Source organism: Brachycentrus maculatus, unplaced genomic scaffold (assembly GCF_059751285.1).
Source record: "Brachycentrus maculatus isolate JH-2025_06_01 unplaced genomic scaffold, ASM5975128v1 h1tg000005l, whole genome shotgun sequence".
Taxonomy (NCBI): domain Eukaryota; kingdom Metazoa; phylum Arthropoda; class Insecta; order Trichoptera; family Brachycentridae; genus Brachycentrus; species Brachycentrus maculatus.
The window spans coordinates 2,226,333-2,244,629 of NW_028280760.1; the positions used below are offsets into that span (position 1 = coordinate 2,226,333).

Consider the following 18,297-nt stretch of genomic DNA (forward strand, 5'->3'; position numbering starts at 1 on the left):
TTCGGTTGTTCCAAGGAGGCTTTTCGTTCTCGCGGTGTCAGCTTTTGTTTCTGTGCCGTATGTCATAATCACGGCTGTCGAAATTTAAAACACAGTAAGGGACATTTTTTTTGTAGTAAGCTTTTTTTTACATTTATGGACTAAGTAGACTCTACTTACTCCAAAAATGCAAAAAAAACGTACTAAAAAAATGTCCCTTACTGTGTTTTAAATTTGGACAGCCGATCAGTCTTACGCAGGTTTTATAAATTTTCACGTTACTCTCTTTCAGCATGTGTTTATTTCAATGTGTATTTCAATATGAAAAAACAGCGTCAGACTCTAAGATCTAAGAAAAAGTAAGTTTTCGAATAATTTAAATCAAGAAATTTATTAAATCAAATCTACGGCTACTTCAATATTATCGTTAAAATGGTAAGTCGATCCTGTACGAATTTTGTAGTAAATTATATTTGTGTAAGATTTTATGTGTTAAGGATTTTAAAATACCTGACCCCAAAAAATACATTCTAGATCATAGATGGCAGTGCATGACACGATTAGAAACCGAATCTAACTTCACAGCAGTCGTCAGCAGTCATCTTTTGACATTCTGCCGGGAGTTGTTCGTGGAAGCAGGGGGGGTCGACTCGTAAACGTCAGATTGTTCAAAAAACGACCAGAAATGACGAGACACACTAATACACTAACAAAAACACCAAAACGGGAACGAAAAATACGAGATACCAACAAGTTGTTCAAATATTTCAAATAAATATATGCAAACTATGGTTATAGACAATTATCGATAGAAAAATAGAAATCCGTATATGAAGAACTTGATAATATTGAGTATTATGCCAAAGTTAAAGTTAAATTTTGCGTATGAAAGTGTAGTTTTTCTTACTTGACACAACGCTCCCTTGAACTTCCGCAGCACCCCCCAAATGCAAAAAATTTAAAAACGCCTAGCCAGACTTTCAAAACGCCCACAAAGGGGCGCTGGCACCCCCGTTAAGAAACATAACTTCAGAAAGTGGTGAGCACTCCTTCCGCCCTTTTAAAATATTGTATTTTCTAGAATTTTAAATATAATATAGTAATTTGAAAATTCTATCGTTTTTGTTTTTGTTGAAAAGCCTTATATTTATACATAGTTTGAGATAATAATTTCAAAAAAAGTTACCATTACCATTTACCATTGTAAGGCTGAGTTGAGTAACCATTATTAATCGCCTGAACTCTTTTTATAAATGTCGCGTTTTAGCCGTGACCTTTCTATTTTTGTTTACACTGAAATAAATAAATTTAGATAGTGAAATATCTTCTTTTTAGTATAAATATTATAATTTTGAAAATATGTAATTCAACAAATTTCAATATAAATACCATTTAACCTGAAAAAATAATGATAAATATTTCGGCGGGTGGATTCGACATTCAGCCGCGGCGAAGTCACGCCCAGCCGGGAACTTAGTACTTCTAGCCGTTTACGTCACTTCCGGCCGCTGGCGAATATCACTTCCAGCCATAAAAAATCGAGGCAGTTGGCGGTCTTTATATAAATTAGTTAGTCTGTGGTGGAAGGAGGTGCCTCTTACGTGTTGTGCTATCGTCGTAATTTAGTGCCGGTTGTGGCTGATTTATCAGAAGAACTATATTAATCAATTTAAAATGAGTGGTAAGTGAATAATTATCCTTTACATTAAATGAAGTGCCATTTTCGTTGTAATATATTTTCGTTAATAATTCCTCTCGCGACAATATTGGAATTTAAGCTAATAAAGAATGTCAACAGCAAGATATCAAATAATATGCAAGATCAAGGTTATTATATAAATCCTTTCGATTCTCTGTTAAATGTATTATCGTGTAAATAAACTAAAAGTTTAATAAAAACAACCAGCAAAGTTTTCATTTATAAAACTTCTAGATGTTAACTTAACATTCCATGGAAAATGTGACAATAATATTATTTTATTTTATTTATTATTATATTATAATACGCCTTTTTTAAAAAGCTTAGTATGTTAATGGGACTTTTTCATGTTATAAGTGGGTTTTCTTTTTTCGTCACGGGATGGTATTCGTGTCGAAGCGTCGGTCGATTTTCCTTTTTTTCTTTGAATGCGTCGGAAATAGACGAGGAAAGCGAGGATGTTACAAAAATCTTCATCAAGAAGCGGGATCTATTTGTGTTACATCTCTCGACTTAGGATTTTGTAACTCTAGTTCGAGGCTCGCGACTCTATCCAGCTTGCCTTGTGACACACAGTTTGTGAACTATTGAAATCGAGTATCGACAACCCTTCTTTTGACGATTTTTTTCTAATGACGATCATAACCTATTGACCTACACGAATTGTTTTCGTAAAACTCGTGAGGATGTACTGATAAGCCTCGGCGCCTGCGTACAAATCACAATACATTAATTTATTTCGCCCCTATGAATGAAATGTTCTCTCGGTTAGTTTTTGGATTATATTTTCCTGTTACGCAATTTTCATTATGAAGTTGAAAAATATTAAAAACTACATATGTTGGTTATAAACTTATAACCCTACAATACCTTTTTTGGTTTAATTTCGACGGTGATTACTATCCTTTAAAGTTTGAAAATCAAAATTGGTATATTTTAACTCTGTAGGGTTTGTACATGAAAGAGAAGTCTGTTAGAGAATGGCAGAACTCTTAAATATCGACAAAAAATTATAATATAAGGGATACTTTTTTTTTTAATATTGCAATTAATATTTCAATCCAAAAAATGAGTTTACATTAAAGTACCTACTACTAAAAACCCTTTATATTTTGAAAATATTCCTATTGAAGTTTTTTCGAAAAGCTAAAAACTTTGTTTTTTAAATGTGCTCAACAAGTCGAGAAGTTTACGAAATGAATAAAAAAATGTATTTACATACATTTTTTTATTCATTTCTCTTTACAGAGAACTATTAATTTTTTGGGGCCCTATTCACACCCGACGGTGCATAGGGCACTGAATCAGATAAATATGGTGTTAACTTCGTCAACGAGTACGGGTATTGAGTTCCCTAGTCATTGCTGCTACTTCCCCCTTCATACTATCCCTTCTTTCACTCACGTCATCTGTATTCCTTCAATTGTTTACGGTTAAGAATATAAAGTCTAGAATACAAGAACCCTGGACTTCGGGTCTTGCAAAAAGCTAGAGATACATAGCGGTGCTGCGTAAATTTATATTTCCTGCATTGCGATTTTAAATAATCGAGTGAAGTAAAGATGGGGCACCTACGCATTTTTTTTCACAACTTAGCATTTGTTTTTCGGTTTCAAAATTTCTCAGAATCGTGACACTGAAGTAATGCCAGGAATTCGAGCAAGCCCTGTTTTCAAACATCTTAAAATACCCGAGGGTGATCAAAGAGATTGTCACTAGATCCGAATCAAAAGAAGAAAAATGATTTCATACGAAATCAAGGGATATACCAACTTGTAGCAAACTTTGATTCTTTTAAGAGTTGCGCGGGATTTTGAAGTAGAGCCAGCTACCGGCCAAACAGACACGCATTGAGAGCATTGGTCGCAAAATTAGAACTTCCCATTATGGGTGAACTCGCAAACATCCAATTCAGAATGCGATCGGTCGCGCAAGGGGCCGGACGTGTCTCCGCGCACATTTTTTTTTTTAACGATATGTATTGGAAGTTCAATAACTCTTTTCTTTCAAAAATCATTTATTTATTTCGTTTTTGTGAAAAATATTATTTTTTTCACTACAAAAACTGTGTTTTAAGGAAAAAATATATTTCTTAAAATGTTAATTGGATTTAGAGAAAACTAAGACGCGACGTAATTTTCTCTAAATCCACTTAACATTTTGCGTAATTGATTTTTTTCTTCGAGATAATTCTATGGTTTTGAAAAGAAAAGAGTTATTGAAAGGAAAGGAGTTAAAAAAAAAATAATGATATTTTCTGTATGTATTCTAAAAAACAAAAAAAACAATATACTTTTTTTTAAATCGGGCGTAAACAGACGTGTGACCTCTCCGGTGGTCGGCCGGTGATTGAATTCTGTGTTTGCGTCGTATTCCCTTAATGTTTAACTATGTGCCATATTTCCCCGACTATGTTTAACAAGCGTGAAATTTCGGGAAGAGATTGATGGGCCTCGTTAAATCAAGGCCGCAGGATCTAAATCTGTCATCTACTCCAATAAAATTATTATTACTTGTGATGTTTTCCGAAGTGTTTGCCAAAATATACATTGCACTAAATCTGATATAAAATTAAACGAATTTTTATATCTTAGATTTTTCCAAAGGGTGAAAAATCGGATATAGATATTAGAAGGGTGAATGCAGGGAATATAACAATTGGTGCTTTGAATACAGTGATTGCAAATCCATGTATGTCCATGGTTTAATAGCAGTGCATAACGGAGTTCTAGTACCAAAACTGGTGTATGAAATTACGTCATGGAATTGGAAGAAAATGAAAGCAGAAAGAAAGTGAACGCCATCGAAAAGCGATCGTTTGGACGAATGTATAAAAGAACGATATTTGACAGAATTAAAAATGAAGATGTTAGATAGGAATGTAAGACTGAGCTACTGTAATAATTGAAAAATATTAAGAAAGGCTCTTTGAAGTGGTTCGGACCTATGGCTATGGAACGAATAGCCGAAGAGATAATATGTATGATATATATTTAGCAAATATGAATGGGAGAACAGAACGAGGTCGGCCAATGCAGACTTGGCCCGACCAAATCAATTAGATCCTTAAATCTGGTCGTGTTTAAAGTCTGTGTAACTAGAAGACGTGACTATGACAAGTTGTATGGATGTAGAGGAAGCTAGGAGTGTATGTGAGGACTGATCAGTGTGGTGTTCCATACTCTGCCTACCCTTGCAAAGAATCGACGCGATGGTAATAGTAATAGCAGTTTAACAATGGGGCGAATGAAAAGATTCTGTAAAAACCTAGATCCACATAAGATATTTATATTTTTTATTATCTACTCGTATATGTGTTAAAAGAACCCATTATGGTAACGATCCTTTGTCATAAGGGAGCATCTATAAAGAAGGAGATCAACGTCTCCATACTCCAGAAGCTGTTAGTAATCTAAAGGCAGCGTCCTCAAAAGGACACTTTCCTACTTTGGGCTTGTTCCAAAGAAGGACGAGGATGTTCTCAATAATCTGGTAGTAAACAAGGACCGCCTTTGTAGTGTAATGGTCAGCACGCTCGGCTATCGTACTGGAGGTCCCGGGTTCGATTCCCAGGGGGGTCAAATAAATATACTTTTTTTCACTCTTATATTTATTCAATATTACCTTGGACTGGCACCGGAAGCGGAGGGCTGGTCACCTTTCCTTCATGTGCTAACGATCAAGATAGCACTGCGTTTATATGATGCAGTGCCCTATGCACCATTGGGGTGCGGATAAGGGTTTGAATGAAAATGAAAATGAAATAAAGACAGTTGCTGGTAAGCGGGCTTGACGACGTACTCTTCAAACGCTGGATTCAACTCGGCCTAGGACCGTAAGTAACAGGCGAATCATTCACCTAGCGTCTGACACCCCAAGAGATAACGACGCGAGCTATCAGCATCAAGCAAGGTGATGAAAAATAAGTATAGGTACAACATCCAGCGCCGTCACTATAAAGAGCGATGCCCGGTGCAAGAACTTTTGGAAAGTCGACATTACATCAAAAACTCCCTCCTATACCCGAATCTGATTTGACGACGGTTTTCAGATTTAAAAAAATCTATTGGTGTAGTGCGAGACCCTGTGCGGCCCAAGGGGAAACACTTATACTTAGTTACCATGTTACCAGCACCAAGTGGTAATTGCCGCGTTGAACCTAAAAAGTAATTTCTACACATAGTAACCCGCTTATGTAACTGCAGAAATGACATTGAGATAATAGTTTGGTATTCTTAAATGTCACTTTACATAGAAATGTTTCTTATTGTGCACGATGCGACCTCTGTGCGTTATCTCTTGCAGATAGCCTCCTGACTTTCGGTAGCGTCTCTGGTGATTGACCAAAAATTATTTTTTTGTAGATGAATTGGCAGATTTACCGTGTGATTTTCATGTTATTTTTTAGTGAATAGATTTGATTCTTTAAAGATGTCTGATTTTAATTATCCCTACTAGCGCACCAATGAACCAAAGGTGTCTTCTTTTTTGTTTGTATTGTTTTTTTAATGAATGAGTGGAGAAAGGATAGTTAAACAAATTTACGAGGCGAATGTGGTTGGTAAAAGAAGCAGAGAAAAACCGAGGGAAACTTGATAAACAAGTATTTCAAATACTTGAATGTGGTCAGGTTTGAAGTCGGAATAATCGGCGTGTACGAGTATGCATATGTAATATGAATGTGGAAGAAGCGAAGATTGTGTACAAAGACAGATAGGTGTGGCGGTATATATATATAAATAACAACCTTTCTAGTCTCCAAAAAATACATCATTGATACCTACAAAATGCCCTTAAAAATTAAAAAATGTAAAACAACATTTTGAGATACGAAATAGTAAGAAAGAAAATAACGAATACGTATCCAGAATCAAGAAATAAATCATTAAAAAAAATCATCACGTGTTTTTATTTATCAATACATTTAAATGTAAAATTACTGAACCCAAACATAAAATAAAAAATATCCAGTCTGATATTCGTTCTGGTGTAAGGGTTAATTTTATGACGTCATCTTTTTGATGTTTTCGGATGGTTGCGAATTTCAATGGCTTCTTTATTTGTTATATATATTTTTCTTTCCAAATTTCTTTGAAAATTTAAATGCAAAAGTTAATTTAATAAATTTGAATGGAAGCCTTTAAAAGGAATCTTTCGACCAAGGGTATCCAATCTTTTTTGCGCTGGGAGCTTTATTAATTTTTTAAATTAAGTTTTCTCGCAGTCCGCTCGTAACATGATTCTCATACCAATTATTATTTATGATTTTTTTCTATTTCAAACATTTTACGTATTATATTTGAGGGAGAAAAAAATAACAAAATTAAACATATATTTCTTAAATTTTTATCTATTTGAATTCATTGCATTCTAATTTAAAATTTAATGAGATATTTAACTTTGCGTATCATTGGCAATCAACAGATAATTTGGTCTACAACCATTAGTTGCAAAACATAGCAGTCATCGAAGTTGTTTCTGTCAAATTAGTCCTATTTTTAAATTTGATATGAAGATTCGTACTTATACTTCCAAAGCAAAACGAAATTCGAAGAGTGATGTCTTTCAAATTTGATTTTTTTTCTGTATTCAACACTTACATACATACAGTTGAACTCGGTTATTTACGATCACGGAAATAGCAAGATCTCGGATGTAATGAGGAAACATTCGTTGACATATCGCTCACTCCTTTCAACAACGTCATATATCAAAAAACTTGATTGTTCAGGAGATCGTTTTAAAAATATAATACAATGTTTTAAAAATAAATATCAAGCCACTTATCGAACTTATTACTGTGTAACAGATCTTTTTAGGTAAAACCTAAAATGTCTTTTCTCCATTTGAAAAATATTTAGTATATTTAAAAAAATAAATACACAATACCTTTTCTTCAAAATGCAAAAACAACAATTTCTGCCCTTTAGCGGGTAAATATTAAGTTGAAAATATGCCGCTTTTGCTGAGATATAGTACATTTTCTGGTCATTCCGAAAATATACACAACTGAAAATTTACGATTTTTGATATATGACGTTGTTGTAAGGAGTGAGCGATATTAGTTTATGATTTTCGCCATACATTTATTCACTTTTATAACTAGCTACTTCTCGGGCATACCCAGCAGTAATATCGTCAAAAAATCTTAAATCTGTTGATGTTCGATCGTTTAAAAACAACCTTTTCCCTGGAAGCCCCTGGAAGCATCTCCAGTAAAGTCCCCACTCTCCACCTTTAAATGTGTCCCTGTACTTATATTTGTCCGCAAAAACGATAAGAACTGTCCAAGGCAAAAATGATTGTCATTAAAATATCTATAAAATGGTATTTATTTAATGTATTTATTTGGCGTTTAACTTGTAGAACTCCATTTTAATTTATGTATTAATTTTTAAATCAAACACAGATTTTTTTGAGTCTACTAAGCTGTATTTTATTAACAAAAACACATAAAAATTAATATTGTGACAGTTGTTTAGCCTAGTTATGGCATTTTCAAACGAATGTGAAGATCAAATGGACTGACGGTCCTTATGTATCAATTGTCACAATATTAATATTTTATGTGTTTTTGTTCATAAAATACTACTTAGTAGACTCAAAAAATCTGTATTTTATTTAAAAATTAATACATATATTTATTTAATGTTGATAAGATGTATTAGACTATGAAATTTAACTCTGCTACTTATATTGATTATATAAAAGTAAATATATCGTTGACACGTTTCATCGTTAAACGATTGCAAGTTGCAGCAGATAATTTAAAACTTAACCATCATGATCGATAACAATGTTGAGAAGTTCAATTAGCTCACTGCAACAGTATAATAGGCATGCTAAAATACCATTTGGCAAAGGTTTCATTCGGGGCGATTCGTCGATCGATCAGGCAGCTGTTTGGCCAACTTGAAACTGTTTAGATTAAAAATCAATCAGAAACAAACAACTTTCGGCAAGATTGTAGGAGTGAATGAAATTACTGATAATATTGATTGCGAAGTAATGGATAAATCTCGAACATCTCTGTTATTGGATGGCGTGATACGGTCTCATCTGAAAAGTTCTCAATTCAGGCGTGATTTCTCAACTTGAACAAAATGACGACGATGGCTTTAAATATGGCGTTATAAAACGTACCGGTTTCGAACAGTATTCCACTTTTAATGCCAGTTTTTATTGCGTTCCCACTCTTCTCTATTCGGTTATAATACAGGATAATTATTTAAGAACCAATTTACATATTTAGAGGCACCATTGTCCTCCTTAGACTCCTCCAGTATCTCAAAAAGATCAACCCTACTTTTAGAATCACTGTTTTAAATAACCTCCCCGCAATTATAAGTTATTACGGTGTGCTTGTGGACTAGTCTGAACTCCGGATACCACTTGAATTTTCTTCAACTCTTGCCTCGATTCCTGTGTCTTATTTTTATTAGTTTGCAGCTTAGAATTATTTCCGTCTAGTTTAAATTTAATCGACAAAACGCGAGCTCACAGGGTTGCCAGATGAGTTAAGAAGGTGGATCAAGCAGCAGCTGTCGAGGTGAAGGGTTTTGGTGCGGACTCAACGCTCAACTTTTGGAAAATCTAAGAACTGTTGCGCAACAACGTATATTCGGGTCACATTTTGATACTTTTCAAAAAATTATTTTTTTGCTTAGCTTAAGTTGGGATGAAGCCTTCTAGATGTGGTGGGAAGCTGTCGATGCACAGCATCGTCATCAAAAATTGCTATCGAAGGGGGGGTTTACCTCATTGGAATCGTACACATTAGCAGTGTATAAGATATTCATTTACGTCATCTGTACCCTATCAAATTCATTCCACTCCTAGATCCAAAATCTGCAATAGAAGACTGTTAACCTGCTTTCATAAAATCGACGAACGAGTTGACACCACGTCAATACGATGCAGTGGCCTATGCGCCATCTAGGAACATATTGAGGTCAAAGAAAAATATGTAGTCTATAATGTGAAAGCTCCAAAGGGCGCTTTCGGACCTCATCGTCCCTCAAACGTTCAATATCAAGCATAGATTATTCAGACGGATGAGGGGAGCATTCTTCACGCTTTTTTTGTTTTTTTTTTTTAAATGTTTTTTACGTATTGTTTTTTTAACGGCGTCTGCTCTTTCCTGAAAAAAATCACAAGGACATAAAAAAATCGTACATTCGGCAATCCTGCCTATCGATACGGATTCCTCATTGTTTCATACTTTCGACGCGAAGAATGTTTGCGAAAACAGAGTGGTGTGGCGTTCTATTCTCTCTGCCTACCCTGCGGTGAAGCGGCGTGATGGTCAGTTAGTTAGAAAGATTTGATAGAGATAGTCTTCTTCCTGGCTCCATCCCAACTTATCGTCTTTGTAGACTGTTGAGGCCAGTTCTCCTTGTATTGCATATGGTCTTTCTATCATGGACAACGTCACCTAGGCTATGCCTCCAAATCATGTTTTCTTTCTGAAATATCCATAAATTCTTTGGTCCTCTAGATTTCTTTCGAGGAAGATCCATTGATAGATCGATTGGCGATTGCCTGGTTCACAATATGATCAGGTTCACAGTTTCATAGAGATAGAGGATGCTGCAAAATTTATTTTAATCGTACAATAATTCAGATTCTGTATTTCCTCCGCTTGTCGTATTTATTCCACGCGGCGATTGATGTAATGGAAAACAGTCATAATCTAGTCCGATTCTATTCCGGGGTACTTTTTCTACGCTGTCGACTACATGATATATTTCTGCAGCAATTTATTACAGTAAAGTGTTACATAAATATTTTCGGTGTATAATTTATTCTGAAAATATTAATGTGTTTATATAAAACAAAATATACACGACCAAAATTAAATACATATTAAATAAAAGAGATGTCCAACCGATCGTTCGCTAAGCGAAATTCAACATAAGATATATTTTAATGAAAAAATATTTAGGTATTAATGCTAACACAAATTAAAGCTAGCAGACAACACGGGGATCAGAACCGTCGAGGCGCTGTAAAAGCTACCTAAGACAATGATAGTTACTCTCAAGTAATAGTCGACGTCAGGAGGACCTGACATGACACGTACGGAAGAAGAAGATAAAACACTGTTGTATTTTTGAGGGTACATTACATTGAAAGCTGTCCCACCGCATGCCCAGATCTAATACAGAAGCGTCTAGGCTTCCTGACAGATCTGCTCTTGCAAAGCATTTAAAAAAAACTAAGTTGCGAAATATATTGTAAATGCGAAACAATATAAAATTGTATCCCGATTTTACCGTGAATTTACATTTAAAAGCTTTCAATATACCTGTCACTGCCAATCTAAATAAATACAAGTTTGTGAATCCGTCACCAAATTTTCTAGAAGTACCCCGGTGTAGGCAGTGAAAGGGATTAGTATTTAGCTCAATTAGTCAGCTAGATCCGACTCCGACCTGGCGCTGGCCGGTACACAGACGCCCACAACCCCGACCAGCACAGCAGACAGACACGGAACAGTGCAAAGACAGTTTTGAGGGTAATGGATTACCCGTTCAAAATTAATATTCGAGAAGTTCTCGCAAATTAGTTTGAAGAGTGTGAATCCGGATCAGAACCGATGAGGCGCTGTTTAAAGCTGCCCAAGACAAGGGCAGTTACTCTCAAGTGATTGTCGACGTCAGGGGAACATGACAAAACACGCAAAGAAGAAGAAGATAAGACACTGTTGTAATTTTAGGGTAATGGATTACCCGTTCAAAATCAATAGTCGAATAGTACTCGCAATCAGTTTGAAGAGAGTGAATCCTCCATGGGATATATTTACCGACGCGCTTCTATTCTAGTACCCGGCGCGGCGCGGCGCGGCGCCTGCGGTTTGGCGTCCGCCGTCTCACCATTCACCGCACGGTATCCGATCTCACGGATCTCGTCTCATTGGTCGCCACTGGTCACACCGGTAACTGGTCACCTCGTGCGCTATAATGTTACATCCCAGATTCGTCGGTAGCACTCGTAGGAAAAAACCAAAATCAAAAATCCACGCCATAAAAATCATAATGTCTCCTTCTTCTTCTTCTTTCTGGCTCCATTCTAACTTATCGTTTTGTAAACTGTTAGTGTCAGCTTTCCTCGTCCTCAGGTTGTAAGTCCTATCATATATGATATATCGTTGTATAACGTCATGCCTTCGTATCATGTTATCTTTCTGTAGCATCCGTGAATTTATTGGTTTTCCTCTAGATGTCTTTCGAGGAAGATCCATGGCAATCGCATGGTTTACAATATGTTCAGGTTCTCTACGTCCTATGTGCCCATACCATCTCAGTTGCCTTTCCTCTACTTTACTATTGATGAATAAAAATAATGTAATGTACTAAAAATCATGTCTAATCGAGTCGAAAATATGGAAAAACGAAAAACCTTCCTTTGTATGACTTCTTAGTTTTCATCAATTTACAATTCACTTCAAATATAAAGTTGCAAATGTATTTTTTGTTCGTTCTGCATTTAATTGTACATAATGTTTTTAGATGAAAACTTGGCATGGTCAAATATTTCAAATACTTTAAAGTGTTCAGGTAAAGAGTTGGAATAATCGGCGGATATATACTTATGAGAAAATGCATGAATGTGATAGAGGTTTAGAATATTTTCAAAGACAGATTGGTGAGGCGTTCTTTTCTCTCTGCCTACCCCTGCGGGGAAGCGGCGTGATGGTTAGGGAGTTAGTTTTTCGTACGTATGTTTATGAATAACGATTATGTTTTGCTGATGTTATCGTTCTGCTGGCGTTTAGTGGATATTCTAGTTGAAAGATAAAATTATCGAGTTATCTAGAGCAGGGATCTCAAAACTTCGGCTCGCGAGCCAATTACGGCCCGCTGGTGTCGTCAATCCGGCCCGCGATATGGAATCGATGACGGAAATTTGATGACGTATGCGAACGCACGTTTTTCGTTTTATAAAAATATCTAAAGTTTAAACCTTCATATATCCCTTATTTCTCTACACATTTCAATAATAATGCTACCGATAGTCTTGTGATTTTTCAGATTAATTTATTAGCCAATAATCACACATCGTGATATTTATCCATTGTGTTTTCCACCGAGAATAGTCGGTAGTTGTGGACCAATTTTAATTGCACCGATTTTTAAAAGAGATTGATGCTCATCGGTTAAGTTAGATATGTAAACATTCTTTGTCTACTTCATTTTGGAGAATGAGAAAACATTCTCAAAAACAAACGGGCAAATTTATGCAAATTATCTAATTGCGACTCTTACAAAATTCTAACAAAGATGAGTTTTTGATGTTTTTTCTTAATTATATACTGCACTGTAAATCAATAATTTCCATTTGAAGTTCTGGGGCTAGGGTTTTAATAAGGGTCGATACCAAGAGGGTTTTGAATTCTTAAAATTCCTTTCTTAATGAGGTTAATGGCGCATACTCGGCGAGTAATCTAAATATTTTAGATAAAGGCAGGAAAATCAAAAGGTTTTTTTAGCCCTAAAGCTGGAAAGTTTGCAGACCCCTGATCCGGAGCGCATAGATGAGTATGGAGCAGCGAGCGTCCGGGTGGGTTCGATCAACGCTTCGCGAGTATTGTGCCAAGAATGTAACGACTGCTTCCAGCTCCATTAAGACTTTATTGTATGAAAGATTGCCGGAAGGCGACGCTAGATTATTTTCAATATAGAAATGACGTTATGATCAAACGCGGCTATGATTTAAAACTTAAACATTTTTTTAAAACGTTTTGTACTGATTTCTTGGTGGAACTGCTTTTTATACAGTAAAACAACAACTATACAGTTTCAATTTATTATTAGATTAAAACCAATATTTTTAGCTTTTCCACTTTTTTATTTGACCAGCGACCGGGTTTCGTCGTTACCGACATCACCAGACTGGTGATGTCGGTAACGACGAAACCCGGTCGCTGGTCAAATAAAAAAGTGGAAAAGCTAAAAATATTGGTTTTAATCTAATAATAAATTAAAAATGCAATTCCATCACGAAGTGTCAGTGGATAATATAAATCTATTATACAGTTTCTCCACTTTTTCACATTTGTAAATGCAATTTGCATTAGCAAAGCAAAACTGATAATGTTAGATTAGTTTTGTCCTAACATCGTGATGGAACTGCTTTTTATATAATAAAACAACGACTTTATAGTTTTTTTCCACTTTTGCACATTTGTAAATGCAATTAGCGATGCAAAGCTGATAAATGTTAGATTAGTTTTGTACTGAGTGTTGGTGGAACTGCATCATTTTCAAACACCGTATTACGGTGAAATTTATCGAAACACCTATCACTAGACACGTGAATAGATTTTAAGAAGTAGTGGTATTTACCAAGTGAAATTTAAATTCAAAATGATATAACCAAGACTTGTTTATTATCATATTTTTAATGTTTTTTTGCATGAGGGATATTCGCGTGTAATGATTTTTTAAAGAATCAACTGAAAGCCACAATGTTTCATTTAACTCATATACATAGTTCCATTTTTTTTTTTTAAAATATATATTTACACCCTACATACTCGGTATGTGAGTCATTCCCCGGATTTCTGTGGACCCGTATAATATTGTTGTGATAATCATTCACCCCTATAAAATTATAATTCCTTACCTACTTTGTGACAACACGCACCACCAATTTATGATTATAGATGTAAAAAAACTAAAGTACTCAAAAAGATGGATTTCGAAGTGACCCAGTAAAAAACTAACTAACCATACACCGTTTCCCGCAGAGAGAATAGAACCCCACACCAATCTGTCTTTCTTCGCCTCTTCCAGATAGATACATGCATCTCCTCATACATACCCGCCGATTATTCCTACTCATTACTTGACCACGCCCAAGTATTTTAAAAACGGATCAAGTAGAAATAATATTTTCGTTTATCTTCTTTTTATTTGATTTTTTTCTCAAAGTTTTCAACCTTCAAGCACATTCTAGCTTCTAGATTAAGATCCTTTATTTTTTTTACATTTTTTCGTCAGAACAAGTAATTTATTTACTTATTTCATTTCATATTTATTTTATTGACTTCATTGAGTTTTCCCGTGCCGAGGGCACGTTTCAAAACGTTTATTTTTAAAATTATATGAATGAAAATTGTTTACGACATGCAATCAAATAGGACATGGCCGAATGATGTGATCTATTTTAGATCTACCAACTTCCATTATCCATTTATAAATGGTTCTTTTATCTTCTCGTCTTCACGGGTCCTGCCGGGTCCCTCCGATGTTGACGATCTTGAGATAAATCTTGGGAGAAACCTTGTCTGTCCTGGGCAGCACGAAACAGCTCCTGCACACCTCATCCTGGTCCACTCTGGAATGTTCCGAAGCCAGGAGAGCTACCTTCTTCCAACCTCTGCGACCCTCAATCTTCCCTTTATGACCAGTTGTAGAATGGCATACTTTTCACCTCTCATTATGTGACCAAAATACGAAGTTTTACGGAGCTTGATTGTTGTGAACAATTCTCTCTGTAAATTTGCTCTACGCAGTACTTTACTAATCATATAAGTCCAGGATATTCTCAAATCCTTCGGTGGATCCACATTTCGAAAGCTTCCAAACGGGCAATGATGATGATGCTTCTTTTATATTTAGTTTATACTCTTGTAGACTTTATGGATATTGAAAGCAGGTTGTACAACTTTATGTATTATTATTATTATAATTAGTATTTAATTATTAGATATGATGTTTCAAGTTTTTCTGTTAGAAATCTATGTTTAGATTGGATAAAGTGTGGTGATATAGTCTCCCTATTCATTGAACACCGAACCCAGCCCACATCAGACACCAGTGTGGGTGGGGCACTCAATTAACATATGTATAGCGTTGACTCCCAGTCAGTTCAAGTGTATAATATAACCCCGAAGGAATGTAGCGACAGGAACACGGATATTTTTTTTGGTTCATTCTTCCATACTCTTTTGAATCATATATCATAAACAAAATAGTATCCCTACGCACTCGTGCTATTCTTATTTTATTACTTAAAATATAATATTCTCAATATTATTAATATTTAAAGCGTTTTCTTTGTAGTTAGTAATTTGTGCTTTTATGTTTATTTTTTTACAAAATTTTTAGTAATATTAGTATATAATCACTTACCGAGATTTTTTTGTCTACCGATTTCGTGACGTACCTACCCGCGTCTTCGTCAGGACAGTCACTGCAACAGCATGCAAACAATATTCTGATATTTTTTTTATACTGTCGTTAATTGGTGCTTCAATTGGTAATACTTTGTATCGTTGTGTAAACGTCGAAATGTATAGCTCTCTTTCTCTTTCACTTAACGTTATATTTTTCTTCTCTCTCGTGTAACGAAATGTGGCTAATAAACGTGACGTGCCCTTGAAATTACACTTTCGATTCTCGTTCAATTATCTTTTGTCGAATCGCCCTAAGAAGTTTCACTTCAAAAATATCAAACTTTGAACCTACTTTTTTACCTTACAAAATGTAAGGTATAAAATGAGTGATGGCTCCAGATGAAATATAACATTTATTTCGTGATATTACGACAAACGTGCGTGGATTTTTTTCAAAATGCAGTAGTTTTTCGCTTTCGTGAAAGCATTCGTTTGTTTAGTATATTATTTCACTAAATATGTAAAAACCGTTGATTTGTTTAGTTAACCTAGTGACTAGTTTTTACTAAACCCGTTCTATGGCTGAACAAGTTAAACCGACAGTTTGTTGATAGTCAAGTATTTTGTCAACACTCGTATCTTGATTTCACGCAGCTTCCATTTTTCTAATTTGTACAACAATATAATGTAGAGAAATTGAAGGTCTGCTCTAAAATTAGAAATAGGAAATAATCAATGTTGGTTTAGGGTGGTAGGAGCTGTTTCTTATTTTTATTTCCCCCATTTTCAACCTTCAACGCCCCAAGGACGAATAGGAAGAATATGGAAGCCTGAGCATTTACGGGGCTGACGACCATCATAGGCTGGTTTGAGTGATCACTTTACGCACGTGTAACATTCACCAATTCTACCCATTATTGATAACCACACTACTCAAATTCTTGGAAGTTCTATATATATTAACCAATTTAGAAACCTTGTTCTTGAATCACTAGAACTTCACTAGAGACATCTACTTATTGATAAGATGTAAAGAAGCTTTTTACTAAGCAGAAACTCTTATATTAGTATGTGAGGTCCGAATTCTGGATTATAATCACACACATAAGAAACACCAGAAAATACCATTTTCATTTTTATTATTTAAGCTTATAATTTGACCTGATAATTTATTTACAACATTTTGAGTGTGTCCAAATACTTGTTCACAAAATCTGGATTATCTCCAATTAAAGGTGTTATTTTCATATTATTTTTGTAAATGCCCAGACTTCCATATTCTTCTTCATCTTTGATGAGATGTCAAAAAATAATATCAAATACGGTGTTTGACAATAATGCGGAATGCATCGAAACACGTGTTACAGTAGATTTAAAGAAATAGTGGTATTTACTACGTAAAACTTAATTGTGAAATGGATAGATTTTACCACAAAGTGACCCCCGAATCAATTAATGGAACTTTTAAATTATCTTATTATTTTTTGACATCTCAACATAGATGAAGAAGAATATGGAAGTCTGGGCATTTACGGGGCTTACGACCGTCATATATATTATATATATATATATATATATATATATATATATATATATATATATATATATATATATATATATATATATATATATATATATATATATATATATATCATACAATTTCGAATTGTTCTTGAATTACTAGAATTTCACTAGAGACATCTATTGGTGAGAAATAATATAAAAGATAACTCCTATAATTAGAGATTATCCAGATTTGTGAACAAGTATTTGGACACACTCAAAATGTTGTTTTAATTTATCCCTAGTTTAACCCTTTTTCTTTTTTTCTAATGTCTTAATTTTAAATCCTGCCGTACAACGATTTTTCCACACATTTGTGTGAGGGAACGCATTTCTCTTCTTTCATCCTTCATCACAAGGCCTAAAATATCATTCGCATAATATCCTAATTAATTTCTGTGCAGACGTAATTAAAAATGTAATTAAAGAATCGGTACGCATTTCCGATCCATCGAGACACCCGAACTCGTCGTACGGTACATTACCATTATCGCATACCTGCCGCATACTATGCTGTCTCGGCGCTTGAGCTATTTATACAAGTGTCATGGCCACAGTGTGGAATAAGTGCCGACCAGAAATCCGGTACACCGGTACATGCACCGAAAACCGGTAGCCGAGTTTTCATTCGTGGTACGCGGTGGCGTAAAATTAATCACCCCATCGGAAGATGTTATAATTTTTGCAAATGGCGTCGTACGTCAATCATATTTGACATTTCGCTCACTCCTTTCAAGAACGTCATACATCAAAAAACTTGATTTTTCAGGAGAACGTTTTTAAAGTTTAAAAATATAATACAATGTATTAAAAATAAATTGAACTTTTTGCTGTGCTACAGATCTTTTTGGGTAATACCTGAAGGTTTTTTCTCCATTTGAAAAATATTTAATACGTTTAAAAAATAATTAAACAATACCGTTTCTTCAAAATG

At 34.8% G+C, this 18,297-nt stretch overlaps 1 protein-coding gene across 2 annotated transcripts in view; it reads left to right on the plus strand.

Annotated features, from left to right (window-relative positions):
• The first annotated feature begins 568 nt into the window (after window positions 1–568).
• Window positions 569–18,297, plus strand: part of Gyg (glycogenin 1) — a 47,796-nt gene continuing 30,067 nt past the window's right edge. For both annotated transcript variants that reach the window (XM_088257307.1, XM_088257315.1), the window contains exons 1-2: window positions 569–608; window positions 1,560–1,660. In XM_088257307.1, coding sequence (XP_088113433.1) covers window positions 1,654–1,660 — 7 coding nt within the window. In that variant the 5' untranslated portion in view covers window positions 569–608; window positions 1,560–1,653. The remainder of the gene's footprint in view (window positions 609–1,559; window positions 1,661–18,297) is intronic.